Below are 21,982 nucleotides of genomic sequence, written 5' to 3'. Positions count from 1 at the left end.
TAACCAAGGTTATACTACAGGCAACCCATGTTATTTAACACATAGGTTTTGATGAAAGCCGTGGTTATTTTCCATAAGGGTCAGTTTATTACATTAAATCTTATAAAGTCAGGAAGATGGGCTACTCTTGGCATATAAGCTTGTCATTCTTTCAACAAACGTAATGACGACACATTTTAAACGAGCTTCATCTTTTCCTTTATCTGCTCTGTACCGACCCTATAAAAAATGTTTTTAGCAACTTGATTTTACAGCAAAATGTCGCAGCAATAACGTATACTAATCGGGCGAATGCATTTTAAAGTATAAAAAAAAACTAAATAAAGGATTTCCCATAAATAAACAAAGATTTGCATTTACGCCTAAGAAAGAGGCGAAATAATAAAGCTGCAGGCCTACTTAACTTAAACAATGATATTCGCTGTTGAATTCATTCTTCTGCTTAAGCATAATGACGTGTCGAAATAATTCCAGAAGCAAACTTCGTCAGAATCTGTCTGAGATTCATCTGACCGCTATAGCGTTTAAACTCCCTCGTGCTCCCAGCCGTCTCTGTTGGCCAATCAACGGAAGACTTACAACCCGGAAGTGACGCCAATGCCGTCAGACAATTTAAAAACAAAACGTATAGCCTACTTTGGAAAAAATACACTCACTTGACGGCTAAAACAGACACTGCGGCTTGTTGATTTGCGACGAAAATGGCAAACTTATTTATCATCTTTTGATAATAGCGTATTTTTGATTTAACCCTCTGATCCAGCAGAAAATTTCAATTTTAGGCGTCTGCAAATATTTTGCTACAGCTCGGCAGCCCAGAGCAACGACGAGAAAGCGAGCAGTCAACGAGTACATTTACTACAGAAGTGATGCGATAAAAAGGGAAAGCTGCCTGTGCTCGGTGCTCGCGGTTTGTTGTGGAATTATTTATACGTGGTTAAGCAGTGAAGCGCCTCCCAGTGCCTCGGTCATAGATCCTAAAGCCTGGTGCATATATGCAGAATGCATTTTGGTTTGAGGACGATACTATAGCTGATGAGGGTCCTTCCATTCGCCCATAGGGCCCCTTCAACCTGAACCTCCTTTCCTTCTCTAGCCAATAGATATCTCTGCACTTGTATGGATGTCGAATCGTACTCAAATACTTTGGCATCAACTCGGTTCGGTCGTTGGACTCTGTGGCTGGATTGTATTTTATCCTGTTTTTGGGAGTAGTTCCCGATTTTTATAGGAGACAGAATTTACGTTCGTAAACGTATAAAAGCTCACCAAAACTTAGCTGAATATAATTATATGTTTGATCAAACCACGAGTATGGGCGATGGAATCGCCGAGGATCGAAACCAATGTGGATCCGATGATCGAGGCAGAGACTCTAAAAGCCGGACCGATGTTGGTAACCGATCACCTGTTCAGATTTCTAGCGACACTCCGGGCACATCGGCGTCCACACCGACTTCATCCAGCGAGGATGGACACGATAAACTTTTAGGAGTCGATCCGGACTACTGTCGAAGGATTCTTGTCAGAGGTGAGTGATAGTCAGTTGAGAATATTCAATGTTTTACTTGAAAAAAATGTTTACTGCTATTTAACGTGGCCATTTCTCTTTAAAAAGAGTAAATATGTTAAGGGGGGAAATAATGGCATACATTATTACTGTTCGTTGTTATTCCTGTGATTATTATGATTAAAAAGGCTATATAAATATTATTAGCTACATATTAGAATTCCACATATTTTATCAAAACATTCATAAAGAATCTGATGCCAAAATTATATTTAAAGGCCACAACACTTTCTTGAAAAAAATGCCCATAATATAATAAAAAATGCCCATAATGTGCTAAAAACACACAATTATTTGAAAATAAATTTCCAAGATCCTAAACGTAAAGAATTGGGGAAATTATTTAAATGCGCTCAGTTTTTTTTAAATATCTGTAAGGGATTATGCATATAATATCATACAAACTACTGGCTTTAAGCCATCAGAGTGTTTAGCAGTTGGTTGGAATATTTAGCCTACAGTATATTTGTGTGTGTGTGTATTATTAGGTGTAAGGAAACATCAAAGCTACGTTTCTCTTTAAAGAAGCCCACGTTCTTTGAAATTCAATACAATGCAATATCTAAATATTTGTTATAAGGTCTGTATTGTAGACGTTTCTATTGTACAGAAGGTGTTATTTATAGAATACAGTTTTTATTTTTTCTTAAAACGAATTTGCATTAGCTAAAAACGGTTCACAAAAAAAATAAACGGAAGTCAATGTTAATAAAAACCAATGCAAATCCAAATAATATGAAGTTAATGGTAATAAATAAAAATATGAAAACGGAATTTTAGATAATGTTTAGTGACTTTCACCTGAAGACCATCGAATGAAGATGAGTAACAAAATGTAGCTTTTTTGTTAACCTCCCGAATGATTAAGGTAGCGTTTATTATGTTTTTCTGTTGTGTTCTTGAAGAAAGACTAAATAGATTTAGAGAGCATACCCTATCATTCTAATATTGCTCTGTGTATTAACAGTGGACTTGGTGTCATTATTATAACATGGTTTACATATGAATAATTTGGTTCCAAAATAAGAACATCTAAAATCATGCTTTTTTTATTGTGCATTCAAATGAATATAAATCAAACTGCAGTTTGTTTGTTCCGATCTAAGCCATAATAACAAAAATACATCTAACACACCAGCAAAACATGAGAACATTCTCTTATTTTGGAACCAAACTGTTTGTATACACCTATATAACTTTCCACATACATTTTCAGTTATTTAATGAAATTCATACACATTTACCCAACCAAAAGAAATGACATTAAAGTATGAACAAAACTGCCAAAGGCTGAAACAAATTGTATAAGAGCAACATGTAGGATTCAATCTTCATCCTCTTTTGCCTTTATCATGCGTATATGTACTTAAAATGTGGCAGATTTGACTGAGGAAACGGCATACAAGATGATAGGCCTATCTAGATTCACGCACATCGACACAAAGCAAATATTAATAGAGGCTGTAATTTGGGCTTTGAGAGGTTTTGGCGTGGATCGGCTAAACCCACAATCCCCGGTGTCACTATTTGTTTTTAAAGCTGTCGATTGAATCCGTCGGATCCCTCGTGAGCAGCCGAGGTCAGTGAAGGGTCAGCAAGTCTGTGTTATGGGCCGATGGGCTATACCGTCGATTTAAAACGGCAAAAAAATCGATCGATAAAGATACCGCCATATACACACTAGTGCATCATATTTATAAATACCAGTAAAGGCAATGCAATATTACACGTAAATCAACCGATATATTACTGAATTTGGGTTGTCAGGCAGACACCTAGATAGGTGGAGCTATGACCAACGACATCAAAAATTTGAATACTGCACCACTTCATTTAGACAAACTTAGCCATTTAAACTCATTCTAATATTACTGTGCTTGATATCGTTTATCAGCAGTTGTGAAAAGGGGAAAAAAACGATCGACTTAGGTGTAATATTTGTCTTGAACTTAACAAGTATGGCATGTATATTATGTACATTTAATTTTCAGTCATTTTTAACTGTACATTGTAATGCTGCTACAGTTTGTATGACTAATGTTTGCTTACCTTAATAACCAATAAAAAGGATGTGCATAGGTTATGGTGAGCGTGTTCATCTTATGGATGGCTTGGCTGAAATATTTTTTTTTTCAAATAAATGATTAACAAATGGTATTTATGTTAGTTTATACATGATCTTAATTTTTGTGAATATAAAAAAAGGGAATTCTCAGTTTTGGAGGCAGCCCTTAAAATGACCAACCTAAATAGACGTTATTTCATTCTGCAAGTCTGCTGAACATATAGCATGGACAAACACATATAGGACAACATTCTTGTATGGGATTGAATTTAAGTTAGCAAAGCATTTTACAAAGTATTTTTTTATATCAAGTTTAATATTCACGACATTATATGGCGGGTTTACATGATCATTTGGTCTGGGCAAATATCAAATAGGATTTTTAACAAAAAAAAAATATTTAAATTACAAATGTTTCATGTTGAATGAAACTAATCATCTACTCTAATTGTCGACAAATATAATTATTTTTTTGGTCTACGTGGATAAACATGAAGGTAATTATTATGATTTTATCCAATGCACCCACAATCTCTTTCTTTGTAGAATTGAAATGTTTGTTGTATTGAACACGATGTAATATTATTACTGCAAAACACAATATTGAAGCTTAAGTGACCCATTTTACATTGCTAAAAGTTTTTGCTTTTTACAAAGGAACAACATATAAAGCAGTCTGCGTTGTCACACCCAGGTGGTTGTTATTGCACAAAAAAAAAGATCGACAGACTGATCAGGTTAAGTGTTTCTATTAGACTTGTTGTTAAACTGACAAAACTTATAGGAAAAAAAGAAGAATAATGCAGTCAGAGCATGCTTCAATATATCTATATATCTATATATCTATAGATATATAGATATATAGATATATAGATATATAGATATATAGATATAGATATAGATATAATATATATATATAGATATTAAAAACCAATATCAAATAAAGGGTTTTCTTGCCCCAACTAAGCTGCATGCTGAAAGCGAGAGCATTATAATTCAGCAGAAAAGTTACTTATTTGTTCTTTTGTGTGTCGTAAACAGACGCCAAGGGCACTATTCGGGAGATTGTTTTGCCCAAAGGTCTGGACCTCGACCGGCCGAAGCGCACGCGCACCTCCTTCACTGCGGAGCAGCTGTATCGTCTCGAGCTCGAGTTCCAGCGCTGTCAGTACGTGGTAGGGCGCGAGCGCACTGAGCTCGCCAGACAGCTGAACCTCTCAGAAACTCAGGTATCATTTCGTTCAATTTATTTTTAGTAAAACAATGTTTTTATTTAAATATATTTGATATGCATATTAGTCACTAATACTCTCTTATAAAGAAAGATACGTAGTTGAAGAAGCAATTTTGGTCCTCAATAAAACCTTTCAGTCAAAGCTTCCTTAAAGAAGAATCTCTTTACGTTTTGATAGTCTGTAAAACCTACAAAAAGACTTTAGTGCGATAAACTTTCAGTGAATGTAAAAAAGTCAAACCCCGACCAAAACCTTTAGTGAGTCCTTTTACTATGTAGCCTAACGTGTTTTTTTTTGTTATCTGATTATTTAGGATGGTTCATTGTTAATTTCTTTCAAACATCATATAATTTGCGTGTTATCGATTTTACTTACATTTGTCTCTGTTGAATTGTCGTATTGGCGCTGGGTGCGGGGTGTTTTGTTTAGGCCTTTTTTTCTATGTGTTGGTGTATCTGTAGCAATAATATACAGATCGGCTCTATATCGGCTCGAGATGCTGTCTGTAGTACTGAATTAGCATAAATTTGCGTTTATCAAATGGTCCTTATTTGTTTATTTTTCACAGAAACGCGTGATTGTGCTCTTTGTAAATATTTTACGTGCTGTTCATGAAAAAGAAAGACGCAACATACATGATTTTACTTGACCGCTAAAGACATCGAAGAAGTCAATGCAATATAAATATTTCTGTTTAAACTCCCAAAGATGTCCTAGTTTATTTCGAGATTTGTCCATTTGAATCGAGCTGAAAAGACAGATAAATAAAATAATAATGTGTGTTTTTGGCAGAAGGAATGGCAACAGATTACAGTCAAGTTGGTGTAGCAAAGTGGCAAAAATATAACGAATGCATTGACGTCCAATCATGCGTGAGATTTCGCCAGCTTTTGTCAGCAAATGTTGCATGTCAGCCTGCATTGTTATGGACACAATACTCATAATTAGTATTCACACAGTGGGCGTTATAGGCGGGGATTTCCTTTATCATGACGTGATGAAATAAAGACCCGGACATCAGGGTCATGTCATTCATGGACGGTCAGTTGGTTACTTCAAGTTGTGGTCGCAATTTGTTAACATCTTTGATCAATTGCTTATCATTCAGATGTAGTTTCATGTAGAAATGTCTCTGAAATACAGAATATCTTACAGAGAGAAGAATGTAAGCCCATATTTATCTTATAAATGACCTTTCAATGTACAAAATTAGGGTGGACAGGCAAAATGATAAACACCCATTTCTCAAATCTCAAAATTTGTTCAATACATTTTCTATTGCCTTAAATGATTTTGTAATGTCAAAGCAATGTCATTTCGTTAGAAAGTGGGCTCTTCCCAACAGAACGGTGCGTTGGAAAACAGATGGGGGATACCATATTTATTTTATTGTGGATCATCACCTGAACAGATAAACTGACCTCATTCAATTTACGCAATTCAAGAGTTTAGAAAATGGTTTTAAAAGTGGGGGATTTAAAATAGCCTCATAGAGCCATTTATGATCTACAAGTGTTTGTGTTCCTATTTAGGCACCTGATTGATTGGTTTGTTTTAAAAACAAAATATATGTGTGTGTGTGTGTATATAAATAAATATATATATATATATATATATATATATATTAGTTTTACGTGTAAAATTATGCATGGATGCGTTTTAATCCACCAATTGTCATTAGCCGTAATTTAAGTTTCTCTTGGAGGAATGGTATACAACACTAGGGGTGCCATGCTGAGTTCAGCATTGATGTAGAAAATACCAAATGAATACGCAGAAGCCTTGTCATTTTACATCTCAAAGAACGTGATTTTCAGTTTGTTAAGAAGATAATTGAGAAAGATAATAAAGTAATTAATATTATAGCCTAGTAAAGTTTTGATAAGTTATGATTAAAAGTCAAAACCTAGCAGTGATTTTGAAACCTAGTAGTGATTTTGAAACCATTAATTCATTAAATTAATTAAAATAGTTACGAATTTGTTAAATTAAGTTACTATTTTAATCATTTTGATCCAGCAAAAAAACGTTTTTGTAGTCTTATATTAAGTAAATTAGTTATTTTGAGTAAACAAAAAAAAAACACGGAAAAGCTTGCATTGTTGACAACCGTAAATTTTGTACAATGTTTTTGTTAAATTATTTAATTATTCCCACTCATTATTATTATTATTATTATTGTTATTTACTTTTTTTAGTCGTCGGCTGGACATTTCTAGAGAAACCCAAGGAAAAATCTAGGGGCAATGTTTCATTTCCTGAGTAGCTTTTCCAAACAATAGAACAATAGGGCTTTTTTATTGAGGATATTATTAAGATACAGAAACATGTGATAATTCGTACCGTTATTATTGACGTTTTTTTTCTTATTTATAGCCTTCTTTTTTTCTGTTACTGCCCTAGGTTTCCCGTGCAATCTTAAAATCATTTAATTATCTGTTTATAGACCTAATCATTGGAAAAATAACGAACGCTCGTATTTTGTTTAGTGCTGGCATAGTTACTATGTTTTCCTTTTTTGGGAAGCATAGACCACTTAGAAGGATGTAACGAGCAGAGAAACTTCCGGCTTGATTTTTATTGGTTTTAAATTTAAATTGTTCATGCATAATCAATTATTAGAACCAGCGTTGTTTATGTCATCCGAAGAGGTCTATACCTGGCAACCACGTTTAGAAACTCTGTGCAAATGACTTATAGGTTTTTTGCCTCTGGTTATTTTGCATAAGTCATTAAACTGTTATTGAACACTAACAAGGTATTTCACAACTCTTTATCAGAGATTTTAAATACCATTAAAAATAATATAATAATAAAATATAGTAACCTAAAAGCTCAGTGGTAAGAGCATGGCGCTTACAATGCCAAGGTCGTGTGTTGGATCCCAGGGGATTGCACATACTTAGAAACAAATGTATAGGATAATGCACTGTAAGTCGCTTTGGATAAAAGCGTGTGCCAAATGCGTAAATGTAAATAATTAATAGACAAAATCCTTTGATTTGATTCAAAACTCACATTTTTCCATATTTATTTGCGACATAGGGTCTATTAAGCTTTAATTATATTTTCAAAGATTAAAAAAAAATTAGAACGTAATATTAATTACAAAACATCTATAATTCGTTTCCTTAAATGTATTTTCTTCTTGAACAGACGTTGTAAACAGTGAAACAAAAATGCCCAAATGTGTTAATTCAGGCATTCTATCAATCGTGTTATATAGCACAAAGTATGTTTCCATTTTCATCTTGATGAAATTGCTTTTAAAATTTACATGTATAACCCGGATTGCTAATGCTCATGCATATTCATTGAAGCTTGTAAAATACTTGCGACGCACAACTGTCCACTATGATAAACGTACAATAAAGACCCGAGTTGGAGCACTAAATTATTATTTTACTTTAATCCAACACATTTTTCTCTCTATTTACACAATTTAAAATGTAGCTGCAAATAAAGAATGCACTCTCATGCACTTGTCCAACATCGTAAAGCAGTTATGAAGTTCGTGTGAATGAGTTCGTTTTTAGTCTGGATCATGCACGCGTTGTTTTGTAGAAGGAAGCCTAATATTTTTTTGAATTGCGTTTGAGTTGCTTAAAAGGGGCCATATTGTTCAAACGCTTATTGGCACCAATAGCAATGAAATACCCCTATGTAAACAAATGATAAAAGTAGCTTTATTAAAAATAACTCTTTATCAAATGTATTTATTTTATAATATATAATATAATATAAAGAGAGTTTTACTAGGGATCAAATGTGTGAAGTTGTTGTTGACACAATGTGCAGAAATTAAAACCATTGACATGCATTTCATTATATTTGTGCAATATAAACTCTGGGTGTATAGTTTTTCTTCATGGTTAATATATTTGGCGATGTCTTGCATGCTTGGAACTAACGTTTTATGATTTTGGAACGAAACTGTTTATTTTCGACCTCTTATGTGATACAGGAAGGGTATTGTGAGAAAGAGCTGTGAGATCTGTGAAGAGGCATTACTTGATCTCACATTTAAAAGATGATGGTTCGCCTTAAACTACGCTGTCGAGAGCATTATTCGTCTATAATTTCGTCTATAATCGTAATTTTAAAGAGAATTTATCGTCTATAGAATGTTCAAATTTAAACCATGTTCAAACATGTTTTAAACCTAATACACTTGTTACTTTTGTAGCCCCCAATCTCAACAATCCCCCCAACCCCAGTAAAAAAAAAATAATAACTTGTGCAATGTCAATGTAATCATCCATCCGTTTATTTGTTTTGCGTCTGCATGGTTTTAGGAAGCATCACAGTATTCGAGGTAGTTTGGAAAACCATGTAAATGTGGTATATGAATAGCCTATATATTTCAATTACATCTGATACCATGACTGTACCATGAAAAGCATTTCTTTTAGGGACTTTACTGCACCTTGAAATCTGAATGAGGGAACATAACATGCATATGAATGTAAATGACTCGAATGACCTGAATATTTTAAAGGTGTTTGCGATGATTAAACTGTTCCTTTGTCTCTTTGACTTTGGACTCACCTTAGTCAAGCGTTAATGAACAAAAACAATGCCTATTTGTTTCCATTAAAATATGGGTTGCCCCAGCAGGTGGCTCCCCTTTCCACTGTAACAGAGCAGGGTAGCCAAACTTCACCTGACGTCATCGAGCACATACGGTTTATGCCGTACCAACCTGATATGTTGTCAACACACTGAGTCTTCACTCTGTGGCCTTTATCCAGAGCTATACTTACACTTTTAACCTCTTTTCAGTCCAGTCACTGAATTTATCTTTCATATAAATATGCATGAACTCCACTTGCACAGGTTTTCTAAGCACAATAAAAGAAGTAAAGCGCTTTAAATAGGGGTTTATATGTTGATGAACGTAAGAGGTTTTTCACTAGCCGCGTTCACCTCAACGTGTCTGTCGTCAGGGCCGCAGTTAAACACAATGAGTCTTTTCCATCACACTGACCTCCAAGCAGTGAAGTAGAACGCAGGGTTCACTTAAACAAAGAGCTAGTGATGAAAGGCAGCCGAGCTAGATTATGTTTTATCAGGGTGTAAAAAGTCTTTATGCAGCGAGTTGTAGACCGCATCAGATTTGTTTTGGGAAATATAGGCCACAGGTTTTTTTCGGGGATCTACTTTTTCTGTGTAAATCTGTGTGCACATTTTGCGCAAATTTACAAAGTAAATTTGACCTAAAAAAGCTATGTGCAAAAACTTGACACTAAAAATAACCTTCAAAAATGATGTGCAAAACATCTGCAAATTTACAAAAGATATTAAGTAAATCCTGTAGTTTTCTTAATTAACTTTCTCTCGCTCAAGGACAAAGCGGTTGAAGCTTGTCAATAAATGCTTTTGCCTCAATGAGTTTAAATCACATTCAGACTGTTAAAGAATGGACAATTATCAGTATTTGCCAACCTGGTTTCTTTTTAGTGAGTAATGAATGCAGACACCTTGACTTGGGTTTAAGCTTGTAAGGACTAAAATAGCATAGAATGAAGCATTTGATTAATCATTAAAAATCAATTAATGTATAGATTAAATTTATTGTGTAAACCGAATTTGAGCATGTGTGAATAGTTTGCATTGACATGTGATTTGTGTGTGTGTGTGTGTGGTCCTGACACCGTTGTCATATTTAACACATTGTGCCATTCCGTGGTTTCTTTCGGTTCATCTACGAGATAGCCGCATGACTATGTCAAAACTGTAGAAAGTTTATGTTTGTAACTGTACATGTAGTCTGGCTACCGGCGGTTGAACTATTGTTTATAATGTTGTGTTAGACGTATATTGTGAAACGTTAAGGTCAAATGTCCCTCTGAAGACGCATGCTTGGAATTACTAAAACCGTTAGGATGCCAACATTTCAATTACTTTCTTTTCAAAGGTAAAACTTTAGACATTTTGAAATAAATGACTTTGACTGAATAGATAAATCAAAATGCTCAGAATAGTTTTTACAGTGTGAGATCTTGAAAAACATATATATTTATTAGTTCCAGGCAAAGCGCATGTCAAAGATGCAAAATATACTGTCAATCATTCTTTGCCCAGTTAGGTTTTTAGGTAGAATTAAAGTGCCATTTCAACTTATTGTGTTTGTGTAACTTAATAAGTTGAATGTGCTTAACTTATCTGGATGAGATCAAATAAAAAAACAAATTAGATGGAACCGACGTTTACAGTATAGTTTTTATATTTTGCTTTATTTAGTCACAAAAAAGTTTATATAGTTCCATTTGTGTTATTTTATTGAGGACTTTGCCGTTCTTTTAAAATGTGAAAAAAGAATAAGTCAAACTAAACTTTTGACCCTAATGGATAGACAGACAGCGCTTATGACCTAACTGTTGCTTTTGTTGTGCATTGTTCTTTACTGCAGCTAGACATTAAGTCATGTAACGTCTGGATCAGACACGTGACATTAGATGATGACTGGAAACAAAGAACCTCAAAAACACAGTTTAACAAATACAGAGACTTCAGTCAGTCTGAAGGTGAAAACAGATTAATGTGAGGTTGTAATAATAGTGTGACTGAACGGCAGATATTTCGCAGTAATATCCACTTTGTTTTAGTGCTACGATGAAAACACTTTCTTTTATTAACTTAACTAATAAAGGCTTTATATGGGCGTTGTTACAGTAATGGTTTATTAGATATTTTGTGACATATTATTGGCTATAAAATTAACATAATTGTTTTCTGTGTTCAACAGTGAAATTAAATATTTTATCTGATAAACACAGATGTACAAATTATAGACATAAATACTGAATCAAATTCAAAACTTGACTCAATGACTATTTTCAGGAACGGAGATCAACACAATCATAAATACGATGTAGCTGTTTTTAGAGAAGTGATGGGTAAATCCAGTAAACACGGAGTTGAAGAACTTCTTAATGTAGTAATGAACTTTAGCGTACAACTTTATCTCAAATGATGATGCATTGGCTTGTCAAGGAGAACTGTGATATTTTTTTCCTAAGTATTAATTGCCTGATCACATATGCACATGAGCCACGCACTAGAGCTGTAGGATGGGAACTAATAATAGTCTGAGTGCTTTTGCCGTAAGGAGGATTATAGAGCCGCATCTACCAACCATGCGGTAAGACTGGGTTTTTGACCCCTGGATGAACCCTGCGCGGGCATGTGTTTCGACAAAACATTCGGATAGACTGATGAAGAGTAGAATTTAAATGATCTTCAGGAATATTCTGAACTGTCATGATGGTTTATGTCATGCGTGGATGTAAAAATTAAAATGACTTCGAATTAAAATCTTTGATATCTACTATGATTTTAAAGAAAGTGTCTTATAAAGAAGGAAACAATAGGTTCCATCTCCACTGGTTTGGGTGACATCAAACACACATCAACCACAAACTGACATCAACAACAAAGACAAATTAAAGGGCCAATGTTTTCTAACTATTTTCGTAACGTATGTGTAACTATTTTGTAAGGTGGCTAATTCTCACAATTTTTGGCAAAAAGCATAACTAAAGCTCCCCCCTAACCCCGCCCCCCAAACCTAATCATCACTGGGTCAAAAATGTATTGGACTTAATCTCATGCCAATTTCTAAATGTGTGAGACCCCGGAGACATTTAGAAATAAAACGTTTTTTTTAATTTGCAATATGAAAATGTTGAGGTTTTATGGATATTTTTTACAAAAAATGCACAAATGTGATAATGGGTCGACGCTTAATTTTACATGTGAAATCAGTAACTATATGTTACATATACAAACCATATGTCACGACATATGTGCCGAGAGAGTTTGTAAAGACATCGACTCAGGCATCGGCTAAATGAAAAATCCTCCTGTAAAGATGCATGAGATTGAGGCACAAGCTCTTTAAAGAGGAGGAGGAGGTCACTGTGTTGTTGCCAGATAACCTTCATTGTTTTTCAAGTTATTATCACATGTGTGGGATCAACAGGGCAGTTTAAGGACAGTTTGGCTTGTGGATGAGGTCAATGAAAGTGTCAGAAAGATCAGCATGTGCCTCCATAGAGGTTTTACCTGCGTAAAAGATTAGAGTTTAGTGACCATTAGTCGCATGTTTTAATGTAGTGGAATGCCATGCACAGATGGCGCTTATGCAGAAAGTGCAGGAAGATAATATTTAAAGAGCTACTGAAACGCCAGACCATGAGATGACTTCACTATCTTCAAGTTGTTAAATAGTCACAATTTAATGCTTAAGTATAGCATGGAGTTATTTAGTGAACTGTGAGATACCACAAGGGACCTATTTTCCTTAAGAAATATGGTAAAAGTACAGTAAAAATAGTTATATTATATTAAAATGTAGTAATTAGGGTTTTTGGCTGATTGATTAACCTTTATATTAACAGTTTAAACATGGTATCGTTTAATACCAAAAGAGTTAAGCTATGGTTACTATAATAAGATTACAGAAAATTTGTGGTTACTGTGGTTTTATTATATACAGTAAATATATCGTCACTGTCCTTCAGAAACCTTGGATGCCCAAATTCACAGTTTTTTTCAGGAAATATTTGTCAATTTAAAGTATTATGAAAAAATACCTTTTTAAATGATTAAATTAAAATCAATGGTAACTGGTTAACCCATGTGTGGTGTTCATGTTTTTGTTTCAGTGTTAACAGTACTTAAAGGTCCAGTGTGTAGTTTTTGTGGGAGGATCTATTGACAGAAATGCAATTTGATATCCAAAACTATGTGTATAACCTTAAATAACGAAGTAATATGTTTTTCTTACCTTGGAATGATATACTTTTATCTACATACAGTACCGGTCCCCTTACATAGAATGTTGTTGACATGTCGCCATGTTGTTTCCACAGAAGCCCTAAACAGACAAACTACTCTACACAATGTGTTTTGTAAATATGTTATCTCTTTCAGTAAAGAAGCCAAAACGTGACAACATTTTAATCCTCTCTCATTCTCTGTAGTGCTTCACACATTTTTCGCACATTTTAGTACGATTTGGTTTCGTGTCAGGGACTTGAGGTTTGGGTTGGAGGTAGGGGTGGGGCTTTAGTATTGCTTTTTCCAGTAATCTGACGTTTTTGTACAATTCCCAACGGATGTATGCAAACGAATAAGCCACCTCGTAAAATAGCTACGCATTCCCGTTAGATCAGGTTGGGATTCTGTTATATTCAGATATTTTTATTTATGCATGTCGTCAAAATAGTCCATACAAATGGCACATCAATGGTAATGTTCAGTTTTACTTATCCAGATTTAACAATATTATGACAATAGTGACGCTGCTTTAAAAAATTATGAAGATTTTCCGGCTGTGGTTGTTGTGTGGCATGATAAAACATTACATTGCTGTTGTCTTTACGTCACATTACATTTTGTATACAGCATTACACCCAAACAAACTGAGACAACAAGAGCAATCTCTTTTTCTCTCTCTCTTTCACTTTTTCTTTCTGTTGAGAAGTTAGTGAGTTCTTTAGTGAGTTGGTGGTTTGTTAGGGCAGTGTTCAAGTCATTTCCCGATTTCGTTGAGAGACCGATATCTGACAAGTTTTAATATAAGAGGATATTCTGCTCTCTAGTGAAGAGTAGTGTTGGTTTATAGTATGTTTAGTGGAGTATGCTGAAAGTGGAGTGGATTGAGATGCCGTGGGCGAGGGAGCAAATCCAGGTCATGCAGATCCTGTGTTTAGTAATCTGTGCCCCAGCTATGAACCCTCGATCTTATTAACAGGGATTTCATTCCAATAGTGTAGATGTACAATGGAGCAGATTTGTGGTCGCCTTTCTCTCCTCAAGTCCCATATTTTCACCCACTTTTTAAATGTATTCTCTGAAAAGACTTAAAAGCTCAAACTGTTACAGACATCAGCTTGATAAACTGGTGTTTGGTTAGGCTCCTGTTCATATATAAGAGACTTGCTGGGTTTGTAATGGTTTTGAAGTATTTTTGGAGTTTATAAAAGAAAAATCTGTTGTTTATTGTGGGATAGAATTGTCACGGATGTTCACATTAAATGTTAACAATAAAGACCTCATGGTTAAGCCTTGAGAATAATGTTTGGACACTTTGTTCATATTCATTAGTAGAAGCACTGAAACGCTGTTCTGACACATGAAGGCTGAAGACCCTGTTTACAAAACAAACATTCCTGGTCATATTGTGGCACGTGCCATGTTGTTTCTTAAGGAATAGCAAAGTTACAACATTTTGTTGACAAGTTTGCACCCTTAGTGTAATAACAAGATGACAACCCGTGATGTTCCACTTGGACCTCATTATCAAGAATTATGTTTCATTGACAACTTTTTTTAAACATTAGTCTAAATTGACAAAAGACATTCTATGAATTAAAAAAAAAACTATTTAACTGCATTTTACATTTGTAAGTTGTTGCCAGTTTGAACGTTTTCGCATGACTTTTCTGTTTTCCAAGTCAGAGCTTTTTAAAAAATTCAGACTTTGCGTTATTACGACAAGCACACAAATACTCTTTACAAGTCAGAATCTCATAATTTTTGTTATTCCGACATGGCATGAGCACAACATAAGGTCGCTTTTGTTTTGAACCAATACATAAGTGTATACAAGGCAGGGACTTTTTTGTCACACAAATACAGGGGCGATGTAAGGGGGATGATGGTTAGGACAATTCTAAGGTCCCACCCGCTTTTGGGGGCCTCTGCGGGGGTTCTGTGCCGATTGGACCTTAAAACAATGTGGTAAACACGATCGTGGACTGACCAAGGGTGTTCAGAGCGCCATAGACTGGGCCCAGAATACCTAGCAGTGCCTCTACATAAATCTACCCTATTATAGAAAGAAAAATCAACTGTTAATGTTAATTCACGTTAACCCTCCACTATCATTCTTAAACAAAAAGAGAGAAATAATATGTCCTGGTGTTTGAAGCATTTGCCATATAATGGACATACAGAACACAAGTCAGAAAAATCGTTGATTTTGAAAAAAGTGACAAAGGTGTTCTTGGATCAGACAAGTGTTAAGTGCTTCGCTTGATGACCATGGTTGGTCGCCCGAGTGAGACTGAACCTCAATCATGCCGTGTTTCAAGCTATAAACATTAAAAGTGAGAAAATGAGCGTGAATGTACTTTTTGGGACCTTACGATGTGTTGATGCATTTGCGTGCATGCACACAGTTGTAAATGGGTCTCGGTCGCTGGCCTTCCTTGTGGTCCCCAGGGTTGGGCGTAGCAGCAGGTGACAGGTAAAACTCCGGTCAGGATGAGATGAATTTTTCATAGGCCTAACTTTCTCTCTGTTTATGAGTGGATCTTGATTTCGACCCGGCGTCAACCCTCGGAACATGCATTAAAGTAGCTCTGTATCAATTAAACATGGAGGACGAGGACATGCAGAGTTCAGTGAACTTTTTAACCCGAGGTCTGCAGCGTTTTATTTCTGAGCATGATTCGCTTATGATGACCTGTGATTGTAAAGGTTGACTGTCTTTGTGGTGCTTGCCAGGGTACATTAATGGACACCAATGACTAACCTTTAGGGCATAGACTTCTTTTTATGGAATTGTTGCAGTAAGTTTGGTTTCACTTACATATTTCAATGTTGTTCCACAGGTGAAAGTATGGTTTCAAAATCGCCGCACCAAACAGAAGAAGGACCAGACCAAGGACATGGACAAGCGGACGTCGTCCACCTCTGAATCGCTCGCTACGTGCAACATTCTGCGTCTCCTGGAGCAAGGGCGACTCCTGTCCGTCCCGGCACCTCCACAAAATCCATTGTTGGCACACCCGCACCCAGGCAATGGCTCTCTCCTCGGAAGCCCGTCAGTGTCCACTTCCTCCGGTGTGAGTCTCACCACCACACCGCCCGGTGCCATGTCAGGCGGCGGTGGGACATTTGGACTGTCACTGTCCTCGTTGGGGGGCACTCCACCTTCACCGCGGCTGGGGATACCACCTCCCTCGCTTTGCTTTACCATGCCTCTTTTGGGTGGTGCCCATCACGAACTGCCTTCCGGATATGGGTGCGGGTCATCAGCGTTTGAGCCCTACACAAGGATAGAGCGAAAAGATGGGGAGCTAGGTGGCAAGAAGACGGTTTCCTAAAAGCGTTCCCTCCCGTCGCCATCTGCCTGTCTCAGGGCTCTCACCTGTGCCGTGATCAGCCAGTTGTTGTTGGATAGAGCGCTAGTTTGCGAAGGCTCCAACAAACAGAGATTGAAAGACGTTGACAAGTCTTCATTTTTTTAATCGGATTCGTCCTGTCCTTGCGCTAGTGCCTACAACCAAATGTGTGGAAACGGCCAGTTAGACTCCATCTTTTGTGTGGAGCTTTATGAAAGACGAAGGATGAAGCCTTGTAATTTAGAATCACTCCATCTAGTGTACTTGGGAAGTCTCGTTCACACAACTACACTGTTTCCTTCCATTTTGAAGTGTGGCGCAGAAAGCATATTCATCGGAAAAATCGATGTTACTGTTTTTTATTTAAGTTACTCGAATGGGTGTTTAAAAAACCCTGAAATTGGACGAAAAATATGATGTAAATGTTCTGTTTGATTAACCTTGTGATGCTTGTTCATGCTGCTCTAAATGGGAGAGTTTTTTTGGTCAATATTAGTGTGTGTCCTCATGAAAGTGTAAGAACGACAGAATTATCTTTCCTTGTCCTTGAGAAGTAAACACGTACAGAAAGCACTGACATTCTTTCATTCGCACCGGAGGTTGTTGATGGTAGACAAACCATCAAATCAGTTATACGAAAGTTCAGAAGAACTGAATCTTGATCCATTTAGAGCCGTTGACAGCTTGTGTAAACGTACCAGCCGTAAATTAATATAAATCTAATGAATCTGTTTAATGAATATATATATCATAAATGTATTTCTTGTCAAGACCAGAATCGTTTAAAATTTCTTTATATCTCTTTTTAGTCTCTTTATAGCAAATTCAGTTTGGGACACGTTGCACACGTTGCCCTCATAGGCTCAGAAACATGTTTGTCACCAGTTAACCTGACCTTCCCAATGTAATTGACACAAAGGGCTCATTACATTGACTTCCGAGACAGAGGACTTCCAGTCGTTTGGAGTCATTCAACATCAGTTTTCAACATTTCTATGCTAAAGTAATGACTGAACATGCATTGAATCCGTGTCCCCAGCTCGTGACACACACTATACGCGCCATTCATTACAGCCACACGCTTTCTTTCAAAACATTCTTCAGATGCTTTTATCTAAAGCGATTTAAAGTGCATTCAAACTACACCTATGATCAGTTGTGTGTTACCTGGGATTTGAAATGCTTTCTATGCAGATAGGATTTGATTTTGTCTATTTGTTTTAGGAAAAACCTTTACATTGGAGTTAAGGATGACAGGCGACTAGCATCGTCCTTGGTAAAGTTGTTGGGTTAATATGGTGCTTATTTACAACTCTAATCGTAAATGACTGTATTATTACTGCACGACTCAATCTGCGGTCTTTCAGTACCTTTACCCCGATGCACTTTATGTTCTTTGTCTTCTGCCTCACAAGCGCATGCTACCATACATATCAAATTGAATCAGATTTTGCTGGTTGCAAGAAAGTCAAATGTTGCATCCTAATTTGCATACTTATGCTATGCCCTTAAATTACATACTGTTTTGTTACGTAAAATAATAAAAGTAGTGTATTCTTCTCATTTTCAGTAAATTGAAGCATACTCACTTTATACTACATGCTACAATTTGGGACAATATTTCAGAAACTATTTAGGACAGCTATTGTATGTGAATTTGTGTGCAGTGAAAAACATTTTAAAAGTTTGTTTAGGTTATGTAGTAGACATGTGACAACAGCATCACCAAATGAAATGACTGAAATAATGATGCCCCAAAATCAAAAATGGTTGAGACGGTACGAGTCTGTCAGCTGTTTGAAACAACATTTTGAAAGCTCCACAGATCCACCTGTAACCTAATCCGACATCAACAAAAACATTGTACTTTTTTTAATACTGGATCGATACTCAGCAATTATGTTAAAAACTAGCACTGTCATTGTTTCTGAATGGCGTTGATTAAGACTTCCGATGAAGAAAAACGCTTGGAAGTGGTTTTGGTTCTGAATATTGTCATCATGGTGGTCAACACTGTTATTTTTTATTACGATTCAGTTATTCAGTTTGAATAGCTATTTGAACCCAAATAGCTTAATGAAATTTGGAGATACAGAGTCAAACATACCTTTACAGGTTTTTCTTTTTTAAGAAGACTGATATGTTGTTTGCTTTAACATACCTGTGTTGTAATAAAATGTAGGAATGGAGCATCTCGCAGTCTCAGTGACTGTAGAGTTTGGGACAAGCAACACTGTTATATATCTGTGACATTTTTTTGTGAAACGAGCAAACCTGAGAAAAAATGTATTGTTGACTTTGTGCTTAAGATCGTCAACTTAAATAATTTGTCTGATTTCGTTTTGGGATGACATTGCCACAGACATGATTGTAAACCATTTCACTTTAAGGTCAGTTTACTGTTTGTGGCATTTTTTTATTTTTTTGCTCTCACGTCCATGTTTCCTTGCATTTTAAAAGGGTCATTGGTCAAAGATTCCGAGTAAGAAAGCCATAAACTGTTTTTTTTGCGTGTCCGAAGCTAAAATGAAAAGAAATCGTGGCACCAGCTCCTAACAAATAAAGAAAACACTTAAACAGTATGTACATATTCAATGATTCTTTGCACAGTATTTTCATGTTGTATTATGTGATCTTGAAAAATATGAATGGAAAAAATATAAATGCTTTACAATTCTTTGTCTCATTAACTATTTGCACTTATTTAAGAAAAGTTTCTTTGTGTTCTGTGGCAAAACAGCCTTTCTCATTGTTGGGCTAAAAAAAGCCGACATATTGTACAAATATGTACATGTGTTTTTATTCATATAAATATATGTCTATGTAATTCTCTCTCTCCTGTGTTTTTCTTACAATTTTCCAGATGAAGATAATTCAGTCATTCACAAAATCCCTGCAGCCTTTTAAAAACAAGACATTGCTGTTTTTATTACATGACTTACGCAAGGGTTTTGATTAATTGAAATGTTGAGATTTGTATAAGACCGTCCTTGTGCTGTTACAATTTAAGTATAATTCTTTTGGTGGCTAAAAATGCATTCTCTTGATATTCTGAAGAACAGACTTGACAAATAGAGGCATCAACCTGTTCTGCTAGATGAAAACCTTCAGCCCTGTCCCGAGCTAATGGGGCGGCACATCTATTTTTTAGGAAACTGTGGACCACATGTGTAGTTCCCTCTCTCTCTCCTGTGCTGCTCCGGGACAATCAACTCCAGGGTGCCAATTAAAATGACTGGCGTCTTATCTTCATGGGAGTGGACGAATGGGGGGGCATCAAGACTGGATGGGTGGCCTGATAGAAATAATGGGGTAGCAACAGTTTTCTCTTCGACATCTTGGGTCATATTAAATACTTTCCTTTTTGAATACTTATCCAGTACAATAAAATAAAAACAAAAATTGTATAAAGTAAAAGAAATGGTAAAAAAAAAGAAATTGAATCCAATAGAATAAATTGTAAAACACACAAAACAAAATAAACTGTATAAATAAAATATATTCTTATTCAGGTTGGTCTTGTTTTTCCTTAAAAAAAAGATGTTCATTTAAAAAACAACAAAAGCATTAATCTCGTCTTGTGACAATTAATAGTTAACTTTAAAAAAACAATGTAAAAAAAAGCTGCTTTTTAAATGAAATTATTTTTGGAAAAAAAAGGAAAATTCAGTTTGATTTCTCCGGAATGAAAACATCAATACATTTTCTTAAGAATGATCATGTAATATTGTTCGGATGATTATACTGGAAATCAAGAAAGTGAGTTTTTTACATCGCTATGCTTGCTCACTAAAAAAAGTGAAAAGAAATGACTCTATCAAAGGAATACATGTTACAATTAGATTAAAAAAACTAAACTTTGTGGGCTGCCAAATGTGATGTCACAAGAGTGGACGATGCTCATTGAAGTCTGACTGAAGAGTTTTTCTACTCATTTTTAGGTCGACCTTCTGCATAAACTTTGTTTCATTTGTGTGAGAGCAACATCAAGTATGTCGCCTTGGCTTGGGGTTTCATCAGACGCACACGTCTGGCCTAAAGTTAACTTCTGTGTTTGGTTATAAGATAATTTACTTTATATTCATTTATATAAGCTTTTTATTGTGTATTAAAAATAAAACTACTCCACAGCTATAGAGTTTTTTGTGGAGATCTACTGGAAGTTAAGTTATATCACATTATCATTGTTTAGGTTGTTGCCGCTGAAACCGTCTGTAAAGAAGACCCCAAAATTCTTGTTCTCTCAGTTTGCTCTAACACCTCTATTTTGTGTACCCAATAACACAGCATTGTGTTACAACACAAATGTATTCCTTTAGCAAAGTGTTACAATAATGTTAATAAGAACAATCATCAGAATGATTCAAACGATAACATTAAACAAACTCCATCCATCGAGAAAACAAGTGCACTTCTGGCAACCCGCGTTACCCCCTCGGCCCTGGAGCTTTTAAGCACGCATCACTGTACCGCTGGCACCCTCCCTTTACCCTCGCCGATTCTTTTCTCTTTCAATACCTTCCTCTTTCTCCAGTGACCCTGCAGGAGGTTACATCACTAATTAGGCTCTCTAATTGGGGGCTGACGGGGCCGGGGTCCTCTCCACACCTGCACGAGTCATGTGACCCATCAAGAGGTGCGGCGGGTCGAAGGTCACGTGATGGGCATGAGGAGGGGCGCGGATCAGCTGTGAAGCTTCGGGAGAAGGTAGACGGGGATTGCTGGGAAGAAGAATGCAGAAGGGTTAATTGGAGGAAGACCCCCAGGCCTTGCCGCCCCCTAGCATGAGCCAATCTTTACAGCTCAGGAAAGATGAAGGCTGCATGTTTTGACATACTTCACACAAGTGGCTGACCCCGGCGTGAAGGAATGATACCGCATTCCTCCCAAAAAGCCTTCGGAGGCTTCTTGGAGGAATACGAGGAGATGAAATGGACGAGAATATGTCCTACAGGGCATCGATTTTGGTTCAGTA

At 36.1% G+C, this 21,982-nt stretch overlaps 1 protein-coding gene across 1 annotated transcript; it reads left to right on the top strand.

Annotated features, from left to right (window-relative positions):
- The first annotated feature begins 618 nt into the window (after positions 1-618).
- Positions 619-19,656, top strand: vax2 (ventral anterior homeobox 2). Its single transcript, XM_056739479.1, has 3 exons — positions 619-1,531; positions 4,677-4,864; positions 16,495-19,656. Exons 1-3 carry the CDS (start codon positions 1,294-1,296, stop codon positions 16,987-16,989), a joined length of 921 nt encoding a protein of 306 aa, XP_056595457.1. The 5' UTR covers positions 619-1,293; the 3' UTR covers positions 16,990-19,656.
- Positions 19,657-21,982: the final 2,326 nt, after the last annotated feature.

The sequence above is a fragment of the Triplophysa dalaica genome, chromosome 1, assembly GCF_015846415.1.
Source record: "Triplophysa dalaica isolate WHDGS20190420 chromosome 1, ASM1584641v1, whole genome shotgun sequence".
NCBI lineage: Eukaryota > Metazoa > Chordata > Actinopteri > Cypriniformes > Nemacheilidae > Triplophysa > Triplophysa dalaica.
The sequence above is the reverse complement of the archived record's forward strand: the minus strand, read 5'-3'. Positions and strand labels throughout refer to the sequence as shown.